A 24,301-nucleotide genomic window follows, 5' to 3' on the forward strand; every position below is an offset into this window, starting at 1 on the left:
TTGCTTTCATAAGCAGTGAATGCAGTAGTAATGCTTCTCACTATAGTGGCCGCAAAGCTGGATACAAGCCGTGAGGTGAAATTCCCCGTGGGCAGAGGCTAGTGATGGCTCTTTGTCACTGCTGAAATCTGGTGGCTGAACACCTTGGGGAGCAGGGCCAGCAGCGGTGGTTATTATGCCTCAGTCCAGAACAACCACCACACAGTCACCAGCATTCTGTGACTGTAGCCCCCAGGCAGGATTTTGTCCCCCGTTTCTTGATCACAGCTGTAATGTCACCTGTTAATTAGCCCACATCATGCAAAGATGCTGCTCAAACTCCAAGGCAGACACAATCATTATCTACCGAGATTTTTCCTCTAAGAGACAGATTTTATGTACTAACTTGAGATTTTCTGTGTGTAAAGAACAGAACACTTACTTATTTTGTTGGTTAAATGGATGCTCCCTACTTTACAAAACCTGTTTAAAAACAGCGGATAGCGATGAAAAAAGGGGAAACTGGAATAGAAGGCAAAGCAAGTAACCTGGTAGTATTAGACATGTCCTCATAAAGCAGTTTTAATTACCTTTTTTCCCTGGTTACGCATGGACAGGAACTCCAATATTTCATTATTTCCCTCACCCCTTCCTGCCTGACATATATCTTCCCTTCATCCGCAAAACCCTCAAGTATTTGTGATGTATTCATGAGAAGCGTATGTAGCTGACAGCTTAACAGACTGATTATCTCAGCTCTTTCCCTAGCATACTCCTTACCCTCAAGACACTTCTCTGCTATCTTAACCCAGGCAGCTCGTAGCTGAAATCACCTTGGGAGAGTCCATGGGAAGCTTGTGAGATTGGAAGCAAATGCTAGATACCAAATTATCCCAGGAATTTCTGTTTGGAGATGAGCCAGAGCCTCCAAGTATTAGATCATGTGCTACTCACTGGTGGGCTACTTGCTTTCCTGGCTCTCCTCACTCTTCGTTCAGAAATCCTTTTGATATTGCCTTTGGGTGTTGCCATTTCAGAAGAGGGATGGCAGAATCCAAACAAGCTCTGACTAGTGAGAATGAAATAAGAGTCTCCTGATAATACACTACAATAAATTGTGCCAGTGAAGTGCTTTTTATCACTCAGTCCTTCATGACCCATTTTAGAAGAAATAGGTCCTCCTATTTTTAGCAGCCAGTTCAGGGAAGCTGTATTGGACATAGTTGACATCTCACAGGCGTTTCCAAACTGTGCTGCTCCAGGTGTCTTTTTCTGCAGCTTCATACACTTGGCAAAATATCCTATTTCTAAATTACTTCAGGAGTGAATGCTGACACATCAAGTGTTAGAGGAAAGATGTACAAGAGGTGATAACCCAGTGTAAGATCTTGCAAAATTTGTAGGGAGGATGATTTGCTCATAAATTTTCTCAGTGAAGCTGGACTATGTGATGAGATTATGTTATAACTCAAACTAAATTTTTTTAAGACAAAGATAGGAAAGACTCTATGTGTTCTTTTGAGTGCTAGGCAATATAAGCATTGTTTACATAAAGTCTAATGTCTTTTTTAAGAAAACCTCCCATCATATTCCATTATGGGGAAACATACTGGGATTTGCCTTCAGATACACTCCAAAGCCTTACTGCCTGAGCTGGAAGTATTCTGTTGTCTCCCTTGTATGGTCCTACTGCAATGGGAGATGAATGTCTAGGAGTGAATCTCAGAGGTGTTAGCTCGCTACGGAGAAATACTGCAAGCCATGAGTCTTCTTGAGTCTTCTTTAGTACACTGGGTGTACCGTTCTGGACTTGTCATGATTTTCTGCTGCATTTCATTTTGGACCAACTCATGTACAAAACATGTACTCAGAGTTTCTGCATTTCAGAGAAACTGATGGGTTTATGAATGCATAAATATAAATCCTATCAGTTCAATACTGTACTGAATCTTGTGACAGCAATCTAAAGTATCATAGAATCATAGAATGCCGAAGGTTGGAAGGGACCTCAGAGGTCATCGAGTCCAACCCCCCTGCTCACGCAGGGTCACCTAGAGCACGTGGCACAGGGCTGCATCCAAGCGGGTTTTAAAGATCTCCAAAGAAGATCTCCACAACCTCTCTGGGCAGCCTGTTCCAGTGCTTTGTCACCCTCACAGTGAAGAAATGCTTCCTTAAGTTCCTGTGGAACTTCCGATGCTTCAGTTTGAAGCCATTTCTTCTAGTCCTATCACTGTCCACCACTGAAAAGAGGCCACCCCCCTCCTCCTCACTGCCTCCCTTGAGGTATTTATACACGCTGATCAGGAAGTATGAAGTATGATACTACACTCTGTATATTAGGTGCATTAAATTAGTAAAGAAATAAAGCACGAAGGATCAGTGATCTACAGCTAGATGCCCCAGTTCCAAGCAACCACACTAACATATGGAAAATAGCTGCATCCTTCCAAAATACCCGCAAAGCCCTTTTGGTCTTTGAGCAGCTGTAGGCCTTTCTCTCCTGTGATTCACAGATATGTCAAAAATACTCTATTATATTATTGCAAAACTGTGCACACAATCCTGCATACTCAAGTAAATAATATGGAAGAAAATTAAAGTAATAAATAAGACACATGATTAAAAAATGTGAGGGTCTTTTTGCTTGTTTGCAGAAGAAAATTTTGACAGCACTAGTATTGAAGAGGGTCTGTAAATTAAAAAAAATGTTTGGTTTAGAGTTATTGAGAAACTCTTCTAAAGACACTAAATCTTCTTTAGTATCTTTGATGTTTTAGGTCCATAGGGCAGTGGCCAGTATATGGGTTGGTGTGGCAGATGCACACTGAGATTTTTGGACTTAAAAGGTGGTTGAATGTCCTGTTAACATTTTGGCTTTTATTTGAAGTTGTACCCTGTTAACATTTTGGCTTTTATTTGAAGTTGTGCTTTTGAGGTGGTGTCCATTTCTCCAAGGAGTTTCCCTTTAAATTGGAACTGAGTTTCCCAGACTTTTAACAGGTTATCAAGTTCACATGCTGCTATAAAGCAGGGTGAAGTATATCAACTATTTCTGACAGGTATTTATCCAACTTGTTCCGAGAAACATCAATTTTCTTGTGCAATGTATCCCAGATCTTTAAAACTTTATAGCAAGGGAGTTCTTCCTCAATATCAACTTCAATATCAACTTCTCTTGTTTCAGTAAGGTCAGTCTTCGACTGTTTCTGATATGATCAACTATCGAAGACTAGTTAAACTGTTAAATTGTGGATGTAATATCGCCAACAATGTAATATTACATTGTGGATGTAAAAGTTAAACTGTGGATGTAATATTGCCAGCACAGTCATTTAGAAATTGTGAGCAAAGTCTTTAATTTCCTGAGATGGCTGGCTCTCTTGAAATAAAAAAAAACCCTAACCTTTATTTTTAATGAGATAAAAGTAAAATCTTTTTTTTCTTTTTTTTTTCCCATCTATGCTAACCAGTTTCTGGAAGTTGTTTATGAAGCTTTCTCCTCAGCTGAGCTGTTTGGAAACAGTATCTATGTGAAAGCTGCAATTCTTATGTCATTCCTTCCAAATGTTCTGGTTTAAAGGAAACACCAAGTCAGCACTGTCACCAATAAACTGTGAGAACTGACATCTCAAGAAATAGAAAACTGATAAATGATCCCTTTTCTCAGGAGCCAGAGCAGGTTTTACACTTGAAGTATTTACCTTAGGAAATTATATTAAAAATAATATGTAATGCTATATACATATTGTTAATGACTTACTATCTTGATAATGCCACTGACTTCTGTAGAAGTGAAATTTCTAACAACCAGGTATTTTCTAGGCATGACAAGTCGTGGTGATATTATGTTTCTGTTTATATGAAGTGAGAACAAACTATTACTTCAAGCAATCATATTCCTGAAAGTTTAATTGTCAGACACAAACAAATAATTAAGGCAAAATATACATGCAGTAAGGGAGGGCAATTTTTAACTTTAAGCAATGATGTCATATGGTGCATCTTTGCAATAGAAATAATGTTTCACTGCAGGGTTTTGCTTTGCCCGATCAGTTAGTGGGCACTTTGGTTCCTGAATTCTCATCAATATTAGTAGAAATCTCGGGTATTTAAGCCTCTCCCATATCAATAGGGAGCCTGGCTGTACCATTCAGCACACAGATAAAGTGCAATACTCTTAGAGGTGAACAGCTGTACAGATGATAACATTTAATTTGATCTATAGCATCAATATCTTCACATGTTTTATTTTGAAGCTTATCCAAACAAAGAGAAACTCCCCTTAATTTCCCCACTGACAGAGTTAACAGTTTGACAGAGTGTGTGTCAAAACATGGAAGTCCTCCTTTGAGGGCATCTCTCTTCCGATTCAGTATCTGCATGTGAATGGAGATTCATTACTGCTTTTGTTGAGGTGGATTATGGCTCCTTTGGAAGGATTAAAAAGATGTGCATGGAAAAGGCACTGTTCTGGGAAGAGCCTCTTCTGACAGCAGCTTTCTTTGAAACACATGGATTAATAATAGGGGGGCTATTTTGCATTTATTGTAAATCTTTCCTGTGCTCCTGTGTTCTAGTTTGACCTGCAAGCAAATCATAGTATTTTAGGGAAACTTGCAAAGTGTAGGAAATAAAATCCTTTATTCCCAAGCAGCTAACCAAACCTATTACAGATGCTAGTTAATAGGAGAGTTCTGTTAAGCTTCTCTGACCTTTTCACTATGACATTTTTTCTTCAGTAGTATGTGATTTTATGATTCTTAAGCTGCCAATCCTTTTTTTTTTAAAGTGTTGTGTTTCTATTTAAGACTTTGTTGGGGGGGGGGGATGCTTCAGCTAAACTATTATGGCAGTTTTGAGAACAACAGTAGGAAAGAAAAGAAACCATTGCTTGGTCCATGCTAAAAGAAAGCAAATTATTGAGCACCTCTCCTCTGTCTCCTGAGTCCCTGTTATGCTGTTCTTAGTTTCACTGCATCACCTCTAAGTCCCTAACATAGCCAAGCAGCCCAACATTATCCAGGCAATTTCTAAACTGTCTTTACAAATCCAAGAATTTATGGATTCCACCATTTTCTTAAACTGCCTGTATCCCTCTCCGCAGTGTTAAATTGTCATTGTAGTCTATTTTTGGATTATAGTAAAACTACTGCTAGTAAAATTTATGTACGTATCTACTGTATTCATAAGTTCAAATGTAATATATGTGCATATCTTTGTTTAAAATACTGTATAGATACAGCATCTTATAGGACACTCATGAGTTAGGAAAAATAAAAAGCATGACATTTCTTCTTTCTAGTCGGAAATGGTGATTTAAAGGCAAATGGTAGCAGAAAACACAAGTTAACAGAGGTAGAGTTCCAATTACATATCAGGACTTATGTTTTCTTACTATGTGCTCAAGTCACTTAACCCACTTTATTGCTAGTAAACAGTGAGTCAGCTGCTAGTCAGAATCTCTACACTGATTTTCCTATAAAATATCAAACTGCTGTTTTAAATCCATCCAGAAACATCTGTGTTTCTGGATGCAGAGACATCAGGATGCATCTGGATGCAGACTGCAGTTCTGCTCTCTGCACCGGCTTTGTTAACAAGACCATTTCCCGCTGTAATTTCTCAGTTGCTCAACTAGTTGTTTTAAAGCCAATCTGTACGTTAATTTATAGAATACAAAGTACTTGAGGACCAACATTTCTATATACACGTAGAGTATCCATAACAAGTAGCAGAAAGTGAAAACCTGTGACACGGATCTTCTTACAAAAAAAAGTTATCCTTTATTTTAAATACAAGAAAATGAAGCACAGCTATTTAAGTAAATGGTATTTATAAGAGCATTTAATATTTCTTACTCTGAACCTCTCATCTTCTTCTTAAATCAGTACAATGTATTTTTCTTTACAGGTAGAATCAAATAGCCTAGAATTTTACTATAGGGCTGGTATTAATGCTTTCCAAAAATAGGATTTGAAGAAGAAACATTCATATCAAGAGAAAAGAGAGCTCACAAAAGTTACCGTTACTAGTTCTTGAATTTTTGTTCTTATGAGAAAACCAAGTCATTTTGTGGGGTATCAAAAAGTCAGGCAACTCTGAGCTCTGAAAGATTCACCCAGCCTATCCTATGCCAGCCACACCTAGTTTGATAGCTGCTCCCAAAAGCTCAAAAATTGCAGCATACTATGCATGAAGGAATACTAGATAAGTCTTGGATCCTTTGACTAATAGTAAGATATTACTAAGTAAATTCAGATGTGAAAAATCATTTATCAAATTTGCAGATTTTGTGTTAATGAACAACATATGCAACAGTTATAGATTTTAACTAATGTAAATTGTTTGAATTCCCTTGATGCCATGGAAGCTGTGTTACACTGATTTTCATCATCTGAGAAGCTGATCATGTGCTTTTGAGAGTACTCAAACTTGGGAGTACTCAAATTTACTTAATTTAGCAGTGAGACATCATGACTAACATTTAAGATATCGATCTCTAGAGTAAGGAAGGAAGTTTTCCTGTTCTAACCTCTCCACAGAGCTGTACAACCTTTCTCTTCTACATTTCTTCTGTATTTTTTTTTTTTTTTGATATTTCTTGCTGAAGCTCAGTCTATCTACTACAAGCAATCATTTCCTTTAAGGAGATTTATAAAATGGAAAAGATTTATATCTTTTGAAAAAAAATAGATTTTTTTTTTCTAATAATGTTATTCTCCTCATTGCCATTGTAGGCTCTAAGAATTTACATGAAACATATGTGCAGATAAGAGGAAGTATCTTTTTAAGGGTGATGTTACCCCATTTTTGCTGATGTATTGATGCATGTTGGGAACTATCACTGTGGTGGTGATAGTCAAACAGCAGCTGTGCTGAGCGTTTCAAAACACGCTGGTGAGTGTTGAGTGTTTTGATTTTTGGGGAGGCAGGTAGAGAAATCCTCTAATATTTTTGCTATCTGAAGCCTCTAATTCAAATGTGGAAAAAATATTTTTAGAAGTTTAAAGCAGCTATCGTTTTCTGTAGCTCACTGTTAAGCAAGTCAGTTCTACCCTCAATGTGTTGCTTGGAAAGTGCATCGTTTTTAGGAAAATATAACTGTAGTAGACAGCTGAGTTCCTTTAAATTGTTGAGTATCATAAAATGATTTATGTTGGGAAAGAGTTGTGGCCCACTGCAAACTGAAGTTGTAATCACCTGTATGTTCAAATTGTGTACAAAGGGTTTATGATGCTACTCTGCTCAGATGTTGAAAACCCTTCTGCTCTAGTTCCTGAGCAAATCAGAAAAAACACTCTGGGAATAAGTTCAGAGAATGCAGATAAAGTGTCTATATTTCAACTGTAACCTAATCTAGGTCTAAAATGAAATAACTCCAGTCTAGTTTTAAAGAAGTTGTAGGCTAGTGACAGGTATGCCATGGTAGCATTATTACAGCAGAGATATCATTTAAAATGAATTGAGCTTCCTTAAAGACTTCATGTGGTACCATTGCACTAGTGAATGTCAAGGAACCTGATCTCTCCCTGCCATAGATAACAGTGGCAACAGAGTGGGCATGTGTGATGCTGAGACAACCAAGTTACCTTCCAGGCTTTAAGAACATTTTCAGACGAGATGTCTTTGCAGATACCTGTGAGTTATATGGGCCTGCTTACTGCGGAGAGCCAAAATCAGAATTTTGATATGCAAAAAGCATTGTCTGGGCCTAGTTGTAAGCATTGATTATTAACGACTTAAATTCCTAATACCATTACTCTAGTATTACAATTTAAAGATATATGTCTCTGTCAGGGTTCTCAAAAAATGTTACCTTGTGGAATTTATGTTTTGCCTTCTCAAATATTCACGTTCTTATTGGAGAAATTGCTTTTCAAATCTTTCTGAATTTTTTACTTATGCAATTAACATGTCCAATTTTAGGAATGAGTAAAACACTCATTTTACTCATTCACTCAAAGTTTATTCAAGTATCTTGAAAATGGTCTTTAGGCAAATTGTATGTGAAAATCAAACTAGTACCTGTACAGATTTTGAACATGGTTTTTTATTTTGTGTTTCAGTTGCTGTTCCCTCACCAGTGTCAGCTTGTGAACCTGAGCCCAAAACCAACGGGCATTTCCCAACTCCACGACTCTCTGTTTCCTCCCGAGCAACCATTGTCGCCAGCATGGAAGCCCCTTCTCAGGGCCTGCAGACAGTCATGAAATGGAAAACAGTAGTGGCCATTTTCGTTGTGGTTGTGGTTTACCTGGTGACTGGAGGACTTGTCTTCCGTGCCCTGGAACAGCCTTTTGAAAGCAGGCAGAAGAACACAATAGCATTAGAGAAGGCTGACTTCCTTCGGGAACACGTTTGTGTAACCCAGCTAGAACTGGAGACACTGATTCAGGTAAGCTATGTGTAGAAGACACTATTTCTTGGGAGTCAGGAGAAACAACTTGACAATTCTTTGATCAGCTGAACTGGCTGGGAACACAAGTCTTGTTGACAGGGTCTTGCACTAGGCTGCTTAGTGCAAAGATGGAAAAATCACTAAGAGCCAATGTGAATAACAGACTCTTTAAAGTTATTTTAGTGGCCTGGAAATAGAATATTTTGTGTCCTCAAAATATTTTAAATAGTTGTTAAATATCTTCACTAGAATGATGAAAAATATATGCCAAGAAAATCAGAACCTGATACCTGGAATGGGATTTCGTGGCAGGTGACAAGTTTACCAAAGGGTTGCCTGTCTCTTCTTTCAGGATTAATCTCAGCAACCAGGTGAGCCAAGAGAAAATGATAGATGGGAATTCTGAAATAAATATTTGGCCAAGAATTCTGAAATTACCAGTGCACTAGTTTACAGGTTTATAATTGCTAATTTTAGGTAAATGAACCATGCAGAGGGCATACAATTAGAACCAGAAAATAACCTTAATTTTAAAACTACAGGCTTATTACTCTGGTCTACTGATTTTCAAAGCCTTAGAGTAGATTTTGACAGAAATAAAAATAAGATACATAGGAATAAGTAGAGAATGGAATAGCATGCAAGACAGTTTAGTCAGAGTTATCTTTCATTCATTAGATCTCTAGACAAGGAAAATATTATGCACCTCAACTAAATACTTCACACATATTTAGTAAAGTACCTTCTAAGATCTCATCTAGAAACTCACTTAGAATCCTAACTAACTAATTTAGAGGAGCACGATGTGTTAATGTCTTGGGTTATTTATATGCCTGGTCAGAGATTCATTGTGATTTTAGGCTATTTTAAGGATCACAGATCTATGCAATGGATTGTGTCCACTCACCTATATAAGCCTTTTCCTGGTGGATCAGACTCCATTTTAGAAGATGTTATAAGTTTAGTCTTTCCCTTAGGAAAATGCCCCAGTATCTCATCGATGTGACAGTAAAAACGTACTCCTAGTTTTCAGCCTAAACTCATTTAGTTTCTGTGTAGCTTCTATTGCTCAACTGCTTCCTCTCCCTTGCCCATGTGTAAACTGCAGTCCTCGGCTGCCTATCCTGAGCAAAACAAATTCTTTCTGTTTCTTTGCAGATAGATGTGGGCTTACCCAGCTTGTGCTCTATGTTCACTGAAGACAGGTCAATTCTGATTTGGAAGCTGTCTGTCCTTGTTTGTGCAGCCTGGTACTCGAGCTAAAGGGCCAAACCTGCTTCAGCAGGAAGCAGTACCATGCTGATGTGACTATTCAGCCTTTGGATCAGGGCTGGCTTGGATCACAGTCACATCTTCAAAAGACAGGTGAATGTGGTCGGTTTTCAGTGTAAACTCTTCTGGTCAGGAATATTGGCTCAGATCCATTTCTTGTGAAAATGTTGCAGAGGTTATAATTTCCCTTGACAACTTAGATATGATGTATGATGGATGATTACAGATTTTTAAAAAATATTAAAAGCAAGAACTTGTATTCCCCTGATGTGAATGTCACTATTAAAAGATATGCAAAATACATCCTTTTTAGCAGAAAATAGAATACATAATAGATACAACAAGCAAAGAACCTCAGCAGCACAGTAAAGACGCCTGCACAGAGAACACAGCACAAACATTTCTTAATAGCCCATATTCCCTAGCCTAAACTACATGGCTGTTTTAACTCATTATTGTGCACAACATCTTGTTCTTCTTTCACCTCAGAAGTGGTGACACAAAAATAATAAACAGGCCTACTGTGTCATTGGAAGGCAGATTTTCTGAACAAATTGTATCATCTCTTGAGACTTCAGTATGCCCTCAGGCATTACACAGGGTAACTGGAAATCATTTTGAAAAGGTAAATTAAATGTGTGTAGCAGCTTAGCGTTCGTATATCCTAAGGCCAAGAGATGTGAAATATTGGAACAGATCTGTCAATAAAGAATGATATCCTCTGGGTTTTTTAGAACAGCTGGGAGTCAACCTGGATGCAGGGAGGAGTTCAGGTGTGCTGGTACAGCAAACTGCACCAGTGAGCTGCTGTCTTGGGGTTTAGCGTTACGCTTTCCTGCCTTCATGATGATGATCTCAAAAGTGACATCTCTAGCTGGCACAATGGGTTACTGCATTGCACCAAATGCTGCACCTGCCTTTGCAGCTGTAATTTCAGCTTCCACTGCAACCTCCATGGGTCCTGGCTGCTGTGTGTGTTCATCCCACGGCTGCCCCTTAAGGAGATATTTATCAATATCATCTGACTGCCATAAAGTACATCCTTTCCAGAAGGACTGTGATGACTCAGCACTGTGCTTTGGAGAATGCACAGAGATGAAAAAATACAAAAGGGGAGACCTTAGAACTTAGACCTTAGACCTTAGAACAGGCAGGTATCCTGTATTGTGGGGGTGCTTCTGGAAGGAGAATTTTTAAGGAGAGAGGAAAAGAATGTTATATGATTCACAAGGTTAATGATGGATGGTTTTCTCCTTTTTTGCTAGAATTTCAGTCTTTCAAAGCGTTCTGCTGTACAAAACTTGTAAGAAAGCTGTATAGGAATGAATGTTTAGCTGTCAACATTTTGGTGTGGACGAGACATCCTTTCCAAATTGATCTCCAATAATCCACTGAAAATATTTGTACTGGTGGCACAGATGTGAATTGTCCTGGTGATAGTGCTGAGTCCAGACTGTGAATTTAATTCATAGTCATAGATTTCAGAAACAATATAGTGATGAGAGCAGTGTAAATCCATAGGAAGATGTAAACTGATTTAAGATGTAAACTTCAACTCATTTAGCGCTATTGTACCCATTTGGAAAAATAACAGAGGGTAGGAAGATTCAAGTGACTGGACATATGGTTGAATAAAATGACATTGATAGATAAACATGTCAATATATTATAAAGCTGTCTTTGTTCCCATATGTTAGACATAAGTTTATTAGTAGCTGGAATAAACAAGAAGTCACCTTGCCTTTGTAAGAAAGCACATTCAGACTGTAATATGAAAAGGCTCTATCTCTTCCTGAAAGATCAGATGTCATCTATCATTAGGAGAGACAGGGAGGAAGACTATCCATGTGTTTTAGCAGCGTAGCTCTTATGGACCTGATAAGAAAGCTGATATTCTGTTTTCACTTAGTCTGTTCATCATGTAAAGTTTTTTTTTTTTAAAGCTGTTGTAAAAAGCCCTAAATTATGACATAAGATAGAACGTTTTACTACTGTAAGAAGTTATTTAGGTGATTCATTGGCTTCTTCTCTCTTTTTTCCTCAGGATTTCTTTTATTGTGATTGATTATAGTGAGAAAATCTCACACCTGGGAACTAAGTCATATTATCAATGGCCACTAATGACTACAGCATTTCTAATGAGTTAGCCAGTAAGCTGAATAGGAAATAGAGTTGGAAATAAGCCAGTCAGACATTACTGGCTAATTTTGTCAATAAGAGTTCACATCTTGGATAGGTGCATCTGATTACTGTTTTGAACTACTATTCCAGAGAGTATAAGCAAACAAGGGAACGATCCTGTAAAGATATTTCAGTTTTTAGCTTCTTATCAGGTTCACTAGTGTTTAAGACAGCTTGTCTTTTCAAGGTGTTTCATTGTAGAATGAAGAGAACTTGGGTGGCTTTCATGTACTAGAATAGAGCTCTAAATGGAGGAGGAAAAAAAAAAAAGTCTTTTGAATTCTGAGTTAACTATGGGGAAGACTTGCCTGTTGCTGAAGATAGGAAGACTGTTTATGCTGTGAAGAGAAGCAAAGGTAAATATCTGATTATTGGATCTTCTTCCAGTGCATTTGGTGGGTGTTTTCTCTATATCTCAAGTTTTCCTCTGCCCTGATATTTATTTATGTTTATGTGGGTGCAGCTGGAGGCAACTCAGCTTATGATCCTAAAGACTATGTGAAAAAATTCAAAACTCTTGGGAAGGTCTAAGTTGGTGCAGACACCCTACGTGGTCCTGTAACCCAGAGATACTATAATCACACTGAATACAGTAGGACTCTGCTGCTGTTCTGCAGCTACATTGCTTCCAGAACATATCTGAGATGTTTGCAAAAGGTTAAGCCTCCTCACGTTAGATAGCTATGTATGTCCCTGGTTGAATGCTGCAAGTCTGCCTGGGAATTGGTTCATGGCACTGCTCTAGACCAGTACAGAGATGGCCTCAACTCACTTGATAAATGTAGATGAGAATTATCTGGCTGATTGTTACCTAAAGAATCCTGTGGGATGGGCAAAAATATTTAAGGGATACATTCTCAAGCTCATTACCTTGGTTATTCATGAACAAAAATTGTTGATGATTTCAGCGCAGAAGACGGAATAAATGGGAATTTATAATAAGATAATAATCTTTAATCACTTAATGAGGGTAGTGAGAACAAGGGGAGAGGTGGTGCATACAGAAAAATATTTTAGGAATTAGTCTTTAAATGCATCTTCCTAATGAAGGGTATCTGAGTAATCATCATGGAGAAACATCTGAGCATGAAAGACAACTGTAACAACCTTCTGTGTACTTGATAGGAATATGTTTGGAAAAGAATTATGGAAAGAGATAATCATTATTGGATTAGTGTGATCTGTGGAGAGGAATTAATAGAAGTAGAAAAAGGGATGACAAGAATTTTCTTTTCTATTCTAACTAAATTCCTATGCTTGGATACAGAGGAATAGATGCTTAGAATAGTGAATACCCAATAAAAGGATTATACTTATTCTTGGAAAAGGTTTTTCTTCATGCTGGGATGCTACTGGAGAAATTAAAGAAACATGGACAAGTAAATCGGACAAAAGCATTTCTTCCCAAGGAATGCAGTATTAGTCTGCTTGATTCCTCTGTCCCCATCAGCTGCATTAGCTCCCAGCTATCTTTTTGCCTGTGGGCATGCTCTAGACTTTTTTTTTTTTTTTTTTTTTTTTTTGAGTTAGTCGTCTTAATTAGTAATCAAGGTACCTAATGTGCAAGAGGGGATCAGATAGTGATTATGAGGGTACAGTGAGGGCTGGCTGCTCTTAAAGCTGAGGACCATATGACCTTGCTGGCCAGAGTCTGTCCCTCCACCCTCACTAACAGAGCAGCTCAGGTCTGGGGGTGCAGCTTGCAGATCATCAGTCAAGTTTGTAGTGGTGAGGCAGGTCCAGGGTCAAGTCAGAAACTCAAGACAGGGTGAAGTCTAATGAGGGTAGGTGTGATCAGACAGTTGTGATGGGAGGGCAGGGCTATGGCAATAGAGCTGGGCCAAGGCTAGGCCAGATGGCTATCCATAGGTCAGGCTCATTGGAGCCTGTGATCAAGCAGGGGTGGAATTGTGGTGGGGCTGGAGCCTAGCACCGTTATGATGTTGTAGGGCCAGCACTGATGGCCTTGGGCTGGACTGAAATGGGGGCCAGCAGCATAAAGGAGGCTGAGGAGTAGGCACAACAGGGCAGGCTGTCAGTGCTCTCAGCTGAGGTAAGGAGGGTAAGGTCACGCAATAATCTCATAAAGATATTAATTAGCAGTTTAGTTGGTATTTGAAGTGAAAAAATAATTATACTACAACATGTTATTACAATCAGTAAAGTTATAGGTGGTCAAGATGCAACACTGCAACACTTATTTATTTATTAGTAGAAAGATGAGAATGAATCGATTGACCCAAACTACACTGCCCTCCGATAGGAGGATATACTCATTATTTGACAGCATAAGCCTGACGGGAATTATTGCTGCTACTGATGATCTGTAAGGGAAGATAACAACCTACTTCCTCTTAAACATCCAAGAGACTGTGTTCTACTCTACCTTCTGCTGCCCTCTGTGTGTCACCTTATCTCCCCCTGCCGAAGTTATCATCACTGAATATCTGCTGCTGCTCTGAAATAATGCCATTTAGTTTCCAGGCAAGGTCAGAGGAGAGCATTACCTTGCAATATGTGCCAGGGTCCACTACTTGCTCCAGAGATTCCTGAGCGCAGACTGACCCAGCTGGCTCCTGGATGCACATCACATAATGATGTTGACAAAGCACATGCCATACTAGCCAGTCCTGATTGTTAAAAAAAGATAATGGTTTCACCTCTGATCTTCAAATCTGTCAGCCAAACCCCATGAGCTACCTGTGTTCTGCCACATTTTTTTAGATGCTTGCATTCGTGACAGGTTGTGTTGTTCAGGCCAATTGGACTGTCACTTTGGGATTGTTTCCTTAAGAGACCAGGAAATCTCATAAGAAAATTCCCAGATGAATCCTACCTTTTGTTTAGACTTTCCGGGTAGCTTTCAGCAGGCCAATCATTTTGTACTTCAGTCTTCATTTATGGGGGGATGAGAAGGGTGGAGTTGGCAATTATTTATCAAACCCTTGCTGAATTCTGATCCTGCCCATGAGAATGTAGGCAACCACCTGAATCTGAATGTGATCTGCTTTGCTTTCAGCAGACATTCACCAAATTATTAAAAAGTGGTAGAAGTAGGATGCAACTCTGCAAGCTCTCAGCTCATTTGTAGTAGCAGTTCAACAGCAAATATTCCTGCTTAAGGGATATGTAAAGAGCAGTGGTGTGTGTAACTTTAAATACTGTAAGCATATACATCATCATATTTTTCATATAATTTTGACAATATTCTCATATAATAAATAACATAGTATACGTATACCAACATAAATACATAACAAAATAACACTCATGCTATTCATAGTAGTTTCATATAATATACACTTTCCTAGGAAAAGAGAAAAATGTCAGGCATGAAAACCTGGTAACTCTCTAAGTTTTCCCTTTTAGCAGTGTGAGGGAATGGGGAAGGCTGCCTGCTCTGCCAAAGAGCATGAGCCAGGAGCCAAGTGCAATGGGCAGGTACCAGAGGAACTGGAAGAGGTAGGAAGTACTAAGAACTTCTTGGAGCCCTTGGACTCTTGGAAAGGAGTTGCAGTTGAAAACATTTGGGAAGGAGAGTTTCATTTTTTAAGACAGTCATTCTAGATATAGTTCTAGAGTGATCAATCAAATCGATCGAATTTCTCTATTATAGTCCGTAGATTGCATGAGATCTGCAAATAACTTGAGTATATGTGTTATAGGGCATCTCTAAAGTAAACTTGGAAAAAATCAGCTGAATGCTCAGGTGCTGATGAGAGATTTATGTTCTGTGCCATGGAGGCTGTGGATGTTAGCTCTGCCTTTCTTTGTACAGTGAAAGTTGCAGTGAAAGGCAAATGTGTATGTCCTTATGATGCAATGTGATGACTTCTTTCTAAAAATGCTCCAAGAATCTTTTTCAGCTTGCTAATTTGATTTCATCTGGTGTTGTGTGAGTAGGAAAATGACCTGTAAGTAGTAGAGCTACCTCAGCTTCTGATCTGAAGCTTAGTTTGTTCCTGCACTAGCTGGGGGTCTTTAAACCATGCTGTATCAGTAGACATGTGATCATGTCCAGGATGCCAGCTAGGAAGTCTGTCTGATCATAAATTTGTCCACGATGTTTCCATAGTTATCCTATTTGTTTCAAGTGGGATATAAATAAATAAATTCTATTTAGCACAAAATATAAATAACTTCATCAGTTACCAATTGTCAGCAAGTAAAGTCCTTGGCTGACTAGCTTCAATTGGCTTCATGAATGCTATTTGTTTTTACGACCCATCTTGCTGCTTCTATCACCAGCTTTTTCCACTGGGATTTTTTTCCCTTGGCAGTTATTGCCATAAGAGCAATATTTATGGATTTCTTTTGTGTTATTAGTCCTCTGTTTCCCAGCTCTTTGTATCTTTTCTCATTGTCTACATACTGTATCTTTATTAATTATATCTTTATTATCTCAGCTATCTTAATTATCTACATTAGTGTCTATTTCAGTCACATATCAGATCTTGTGTGTAGAATAGTAGAATAGTAGAATATTCTACTGTACTTTGAGCAGGACCAAAAAAGTTTAAATCTAAGCTGTTCCCACAGTCCTGTCTTGACTTACAGGGAATATGGTAAGGTATTTATAAGACTGATTTGTTACCTTTTTTTTTTTTTTTTTTTTTTTTCCCCAGCATGCTATTGATGCTGATAATGCTGGAGTCAGTCCCATAGGAAATTCCTCTAACAACAGCAGTCACTGGGACCTTGGAAGTGCCTTTTTCTTTGCTGGAACTGTCATCACAACAATAGGTATGTTTATCTTTTAAAATATAGAGTCACGCAGAATTGGATTAGGAAATAAATTTCCATAAAGTACATCACAAAGAAACAAAGTGGCAGAACTGTATTTCTCTTAATTCTCAAAGGACATAACCCTGGCAGTGAGCCTCTGGGAAAGTATCAGAAAATGTTCATACAGGGTAGAACAACAATGCTGAACTGCAAAATTATTAGCACCTACACCTTCAAACCCTGTTTTTGGTGTAAATGTAGATGATCTTCTTTTTTTCTATGAAAGTCAAGAATTAGTGCCAGATAAAAGAACCTTGATTAGCTATTGGAAATTACAGATTAATTGTGCAGACAGGTAACATTTTTCTGAAGAATATCAGTTTATTTTGGCTCTGAATCTTTATATAATTATTTCTTTTACTACCTGACTCCTTGTAACTGGAAATATACTCACATAAGTATCAAATCTTTTTCAAATTTCTTAGCAAGTACAATCTTGTTTGGAACAGTTCCAGGGAAAAAAAAAATCTGTGCTATTTCAGAATTTGTTTCCATGAAGTACTATCATATTTCTCCTTAGTAGATGTAGGATATACTGGAATGCTTCATTTACTTTTCTGAACCACTCATTTTTGGTAATTTCATTATGCAGGTCCTTGTCATCTGTGTCACATATACATGATGTCCAGTGTACTTAGTCTCTCAGTCTGTGAGGGCTGGCTTTAGGTGTGCGAAGATTTTTATCCTCTGTTCTGTGAACCTGTTCTTTTGAAGATTGTTGAGGCAGTTGGGACTTCAGAAATCAGTCTGAAAGGAAAAGATGATAAACCAATAACGCTGATAATAAGGTTAATCTGTGAACTGTAATACAGTATTCTGGTAAATTTAAGCTCCTGATTATCATTAAGGGATCAGTGATATTATTTGGAAGTCACAGACAAATTGTTGTTTTTTATTTGCATTGCGTTTGAAGATTCTTCCATTTGTTGGTACTGCTACTGTATGAATTCTGTCTGGACATTTGCCATTTTTTTAATTATGACTACTACTGCATGAATTCTGTCTGGATATTTGCCATTTTTTAATTATGCCCAGTACATTTCTTCAGCAAAACACTGAAAGATGGAATAAGGTGCTTTTCCACATTCTGACTGTGATGCATACTCTGGTGACTGTACAGACAAATAATCCAAAAGCACAAAGACTTCATTAAAACGTGAAAATCTGGACTGAAATCTTCAAATTCTTTATGCATTTGAAGCAATAAAAAAATCCTAATTCAGTTATATAAACTTGTTATTATGATGAACCCAAATACTGAAGTTGATGCCTCTGGCTCGAAGTGATTGTATAAGGGCATAGAGCACACACCTTTGTGTGTCTTTCTACACTGTTACACTACCATGTGTTTTTAATACTTACATAAAATTAGGAGGTGGATAGAAAAACATTTCTGAATTAAATGTCCAAGATAGAGGCTTTTAAATTGCTCATTAAAATAAATGCCACTAGCTCTGTATGTTGGCATAGTTTAGGAAGGCACATTCATTGACATCTGCTATTTAAATAATTTATTGAAAAGAGCCTGATATTTGCTTTATATTTTCCATGAATGAGGTATTGCGAATATTGTGGAATAGTATTGTATCTGGGCATGAAAATGCTTTTATTTTATTCCCCAAAGTCCTGCTAGACCTCCTCTTATGCAGACAGACACTCAGCAGACTTTTTTGCCTCAGTCCATAGATCTGTGAAACCTCAATTTTCTTAGACTTTTAGCAGAAACCTGGGCTCACAGATGCAGCCATGAAACAGATTCATTTGGGGAAGGTGGTGCACAGCATCCACATAGTGATTTTACCACCCTGTGCAGAGGGATGTCCCTGTTGCCAGTGTTACAGACTTGAGAAGACTGGAGCCTTAATCCTCAAGGACCCTGGGATTTGCTGTGGATTAAGCAGACACTTTTGTAGATCTCCATCTCCCTGAATGCTCTGGGTTCCCAGGTCATCTCGGCAGGGACTTGCAGAAAGTATAGTTCTACAGACAGCACCTATAGAGAACTAGACCATGTTGTAATTCACTCTCAATTTTCTTAACCTTCAGGACATCCTTGAATTTACATATGACTCTTCCAGGATATGAGATATTTTATAACATTATTACAAACAAGTCTGGCTCACCTTCAAATCGAACAGTCTCTGGTTGGCAGTTAAACAGGACTGCTTCCCTATACAGTGTAAACTGCTCTTCCTAGATGTGTCCTCCTTTCCTCCTCTGTGTGGCTGAGCCTCTCTGACAGATGTTTTTCTGTGGCTTTAAAAGGCAGTGCTTATACATTTGCTTTGCACTGCTCAAAATTCGGCATCCCTGGTAAGTTTAAAAAAACAGAGTATTCTAAATAACAGCTGAGCTGCTGTTTCTGTCTACTCCTTTGGTGGGAAGGTGATACTACCCTAACAATGAATATATATCTCCATATATGTAGTAGCAAGACTGGCTTTGGAAGTCAACCCAGGTTAAAGAGTCCTCATTTTTGCCTGTGTTGCAGTTTACCATCACTACAGTTATTCTAGTCTTCATGTTTACTTTGTAAATAAAATGACCGAAATAAGAACTAAAAGTAACCTTCAAAAAGGAGAAGCAGGGAGAAAAAGGCAAGATGGATTCAAATCTATAGCCAAATTCAATCTATGAAATAAACTTCAGTCAGAATTCATTAATTGCCTCAAGTCATCACAAGCTGTTAAGTCTTTATTGTCTTCAGCACAGCCTATTTTCTCTAGTTCAGATAGGTCTATTTATATGAAACTCACTTATTTTTACTTTATCTATGAGATAAAGTAGAAATCTGTAGAAATCTAGAGTAAAGATTCTTTTAATACATTAGTTATCAGAGGATCTACTGCCTCAGAGTTTCTCTTTTTGGATGATACCTGGTGTTTCCCAATCCCTACATGGAGTCATAAGGCTCGGAATGAAAACCAAATGTGTCCATATGTGCTGTGTCCAGAAGAGATAGTTTTAATTCATGAGATACAGACATGTAATTATCAGTTGGTAGGAATCTGTGACCTGTTGAACAGTCCTGGGTTGCCCTAATAGAAGGGAAAAGGTAGGTATGTACTTGCCTTTATTACAGCAACAAAAATACTAGCTAAATGTAAATGGGTTAAGATGTCCAGAGGGAAAGCTTATGTGCTAAAAAATACTAAAAATAACCAAATATGATCGTTAGACTTTTTTACCTTTAAATCAAAATGGAACTGAATAAGCCAGAAGCAGCCCTTGAGATTTCAAGTAGGGTGAGCGCAGTCTAGTCAGTGCAATGAGGGACTGAGGAAATTATGAGCTAACCACTGAAAATAATCTTGTCAGGTGCATCACACTCCCATCAGGAAGCAATTGGCAGAGCTAAGAGAAGCAGCAACATGGAGGCATCAGGCCAGCACTAAGTGATTTTTGTGCCATGATAAGTCAAGTTAGATTGATTAATCAAGTAGTAACTTTAGTTAGCAAGATGATTCCATGGAAAATATGGGTAACTGAGGCTAAAAATGAATAACTCTAAACCAAATGGGGAAACTTGTGTGGGGAATGACATCATGTGATGGACAGTTTGTGAGGAGGAATTACATGTGGAACAAAGGCATCGTTATAGGACCAACCCATTAGTTTTTCTGAAAAATGATATATAAAATTTGAGACTGACGATGTTTTTTTCTTCTCAGGATATGGGAACATTGCCCCAAGCACTGTCGGAGGCAAAGTGTTCTGCATCTTGTATGCCATCTTTGGCATTCCACTGTTTGGCTTCTTGCTGGCTGGGATTGGAGACCAACTTGGAACCATCTTTGGGAAGGGTATTGCAAGGGTGGAGAAAGTTTTCAGAGTAAGCTTATGGTCAATTTTTCATTTGCATTGTATAACTTGTCTAGCTTTTAAATCTGTTGCTGTAATTTACAGTCCTTTTTAAATACTGGGCAACATTGACATAATTTAGATGATGCTTACCTTCTTCAGAACCCTCTGTGGTTGGTGAAGAGAAATAGGGTTCTCTAGATGGTTATGTGGGGGATATAGAAGAGAATCTGAATTTTCTTCTTGATGATGCTTTATTTTTTAGTGACTGCAAGCTATCTCTTGGGAACAAATCTCCTAAGCTACCTTATAAGGAGTAGATGTAAAACACCCTTCAAAACACTTTAGACTGCTGTTTTGATTTTGTCTCACTGAAAATAGAAAGACGTAGTATAATTTCTGGAGGGCTAAGGATGCAGTGTAGGTTCTGAGTGTACTAGTAACAAAGCCTAAAAGACTTGGAAAGCGAGATTATTGGAATGGATATAAGTTTGGGAAGAGAGATGGCTAAATGATATACTTTTGCTGTGAGAGGACAGATGTTGGAGTACATCTCAGTGGAATTTTCTTCAGGCATTTAGCATTTACACCCCTGTGCCCCATAGGTGTTACAATGGATTGCAGGATGGATTTTCTAGAGTTGAGCAGCTCACATGTAATTTCCCTTAAGGTGGCCAGTGCCCTCCATTTCTGAGTTTGTGTCGCCAGAAGCAATTCTTTTGCAAGCAATGCCACAGAACTGGCAAACGCCACTTTGCTAATTTGCTCATGGTTCACTTCAGGGATTCTCTCTTTGAAGCAGAACTTCTAGAAGTGCCCTGTGTGGTGGTTCCCTTGGAGACGGCTTAAGTAGAGGTAAGTCTTTTCAGGGATGGAGTGGATAAGGAGCTGTCCAAGCTAATTAGTTTAATAGACAGCTATTTCTAAAACATTCCCACAGATGAGAGCAAATTACTTGTAACTGTTTTTTGAAAGGAAATAATTGAGTATTAGATTGGAGTATGAGTGATCTTCTCTTGATTGAGTTACTACGAAGTGTCCCAGACTAGCCTAGCCATTAGGAATATCTCTCAGTAGAAATGTGGAAAAAGATGACTACTGAATTTCAGTGAAATAGCATTTACGCGCCTGAGCTCAGACCACTTGAATAGGTTTTTTTTTTTTTTTTTTTGGGCAACTGCATAGTTCTGTTAAAATGACGTCATGAAAAGGTGGGTAAGGTTGGGTCTGTAAAGATGAAATGGGAAAAATTTACAAATTTATTTTTAAATTAATTTCTTCTTATTTATACCTACTTCAACTCAAAGGAATCTGTAAACCTTCAAGTCTGGTTCCGCCCAAGAAACCTACAGCATGGTAGTTATTACATGAATTTGAGAACAAAGAGATCTTTGATTAATTCTCAGCTGTATTAGATTTTCTGAATGACTTGGGAAAGAGCACTAGTCTGTTAGCCAAAGTATCTGCCAAATACTTTATGAATAAAAAATAATACATATTCTATTTATGATTCATAGATGAGTGTTGTTAATACAATGCACTACAGAGTACAGCCCTTTGGCACATATTAAGAGGTTTGTTTCTTTTCTGGTATTCAAAAGGACTTTCTGCTTTTTCTTCACTTAATGCATTTGTTGTTTATAACAACAAAGAGCATTCCTTTTCCTCCGTGGTATGTTGTCAGCTGCCAAAGCAATTTAGAGATCTGAGGCGTCAAAGTGGTTTAAAGATCTGTGTTGCCCTTGATTAGCCCAGGTAAATATTTATTCATTTCAGTTCTGTAATGATTTTTGAGAGTTTTATACGTCATTTCCTTCAAATATTACTGATAGTAAGGTTCAGCCGACTGAACTTTATATATTCTACAGTTTCCTTTATCTTAGTAACTAGTCTTAATATTCCACATTATATGATTATTTATACAATGACTAACATTATATTAGCACACTATGCATGTATGTTGTTAGCTAGTATAGAATATGGTAATTATATTTTAAATAATTATTAAATTATTATTTTGTTTGTATATTTTTAGATGCCATAAATATTTGTGTCTAATCAGAAAATCCAGAAGTAAGAAGCAATTCTTATTTTAATTCTGAGCTGTGAACAAAATTTAGTTCTATTTGTGACTCTTGCTTCTTACTTTGTAATTGTCTCCAAAGCATATTCAAATACAACATAATTGCGGGAGTAAATCAGAGGAATGGCATTCTCCCCCCCCATAAAAATGGGAGAATAGAAAGCAACTAAAAAGAACAAATATATTCCAAATAGACACTAACAGGACTAAGAAAATGTCAGTATGTCCCTCATGAATCTGCTGGAGTTTTCTGAGAAGTTGCAGTGTGTATCAATGATTTAGTGATAGTGTCTGTTAAATTTTCAGAAAGCTTTTGACAAGCTTTCTCATCAAATACTATAAGGAAATCAAGCTGTGATGAGATAAGTGAGAAGATTTTACGTACCAGTAAGTGGATAAAGGGGAAATGGAGATGAGGAATAGATGGCAGAACTATCTGTGTGATTCCATCAGAGTCCTTGCTAGAATCTTACTACTTTAGTAGAAATGGCCCACAACGAATCACAAAGAGGATGAATATGTAAATGATTGAATTTGCAAATTACATCTCTAGATATTTCAGGATAACTAAAATGATAGTGACTTATATTGAGCTGCAAAAGGTTGATAATATTATAGACAAAATGCGGAATGCAGAAATGCATTTGTATTAGGGTTGAGGAATCTAATTCTAATACATGCACAGAGGGATTTTACTATGAAAATACTCCACAAAACATAGCAGCAGTCAAAAAAATGAAACAGGCTGTTCATAAATGGGTTGAAGATGAAAAGGGAAACCCCATATCACCACTGCACAAATCCACGGTGCACTTGGACAATGAATATCACATGCAGCTCTAATCATCCCATTTCAAAATTCAGAAATAGAAATGTAAAGCAGTGTTAGGATCTGCATGAGCAGTCTTTTTAGCCAAGTCTTTAAGACTACATTAACTAACTGCCCACTAACTAACTGGAGCAGTACAGGTTGTACTCTTGAGAGGGGAGTAGGAGGAAAAAGGCAGAAAATTTTTGGAATTTATATAATATAAAGTTTACATGTGCATATGGCTCAACACTGTTTCTATCTATCTTCAGTTATTTTTTTGTAACTGTACTCTTTATACATTCACTCTTATATCTGTTACATGGCTGGTGTCAGGGCAGGCAAAACTTCCTCACATCCTTACAGCCTTGTTGTCATCTGTATAGGTGGATGGGATCTGAAGGCAACTTGATCTTGCACTGAGCTAAAGTAGTCTACAGGGGAAAGGGGAAAGTGAGATGATGCACTGCAGACTTGAGAGTGCTTCTGAGACCCAGGTTATCAAACATTGTCAAATATCATCAGGAATATGGGAGATGAGAGAGTGACTGAAGGGTGACTGAATAGAATTTTAATCTTTAGCCTAGTGAAGACTTTACTGGCATAGGCAGATATTAGAGACTTCCATAAAATCACGAATCCTATGGAGAAAGTGAGTAGGAAATAATTATTCCCTGCTTCTTGTAACATTGAAATGAGGGGCCTGTCAGCGAAAACACTTCACATTAAATTTTAAAAAGCCTTGAGGAAGTATGCCTCATGCAAAGTCTAAATTAAGCTTTGAAACTCATTGCTATTTGTAGCAATCAGAAGCATACATGGATTAGGAGAGGAATTAGACAATTTCATGGTGATGAATCCATTGAGGGCTTCGCTTCATAAAACAGTAAAACCCAGACATCACCTCTAACAAAAGAAAGCTTTATATTATGTTCACAGAAATGTAGAAAGGAATACCAAAGTAATAACCCCATTTTATTTGCTCTCTTTT

The 24,301-nt window shown here is 37.8% G+C and overlaps 1 protein-coding gene across 1 annotated transcript in view; it reads left to right on the forward strand.

Moving 5' to 3' along the window:
• Nucleotides 1-24,301, forward strand: part of KCNK10 (potassium two pore domain channel subfamily K member 10) — a 52,795-nt gene that overhangs the window by 15,344 nt on the left and 13,150 nt on the right. The window contains exons 2-4 of the mRNA XM_026044698.1: nucleotides 8,049-8,377; nucleotides 16,459-16,576; nucleotides 20,290-20,450. Coding sequence (XP_025900483.1) covers nucleotides 8,049-8,377; nucleotides 16,459-16,576; nucleotides 20,290-20,450 — 608 coding nt within the window. The remainder of the gene's footprint in view (nucleotides 1-8,048; nucleotides 8,378-16,458; nucleotides 16,577-20,289; nucleotides 20,451-24,301) is intronic.

Source organism: Nothoprocta perdicaria, unplaced genomic scaffold, assembly GCF_003342845.1.
Source record: "Nothoprocta perdicaria isolate Ctin4 unplaced genomic scaffold, notPer1 scaffold_379, whole genome shotgun sequence".
Taxonomy (NCBI): Eukaryota; Metazoa; Chordata; class Aves; order Tinamiformes; family Tinamidae; genus Nothoprocta; species Nothoprocta perdicaria.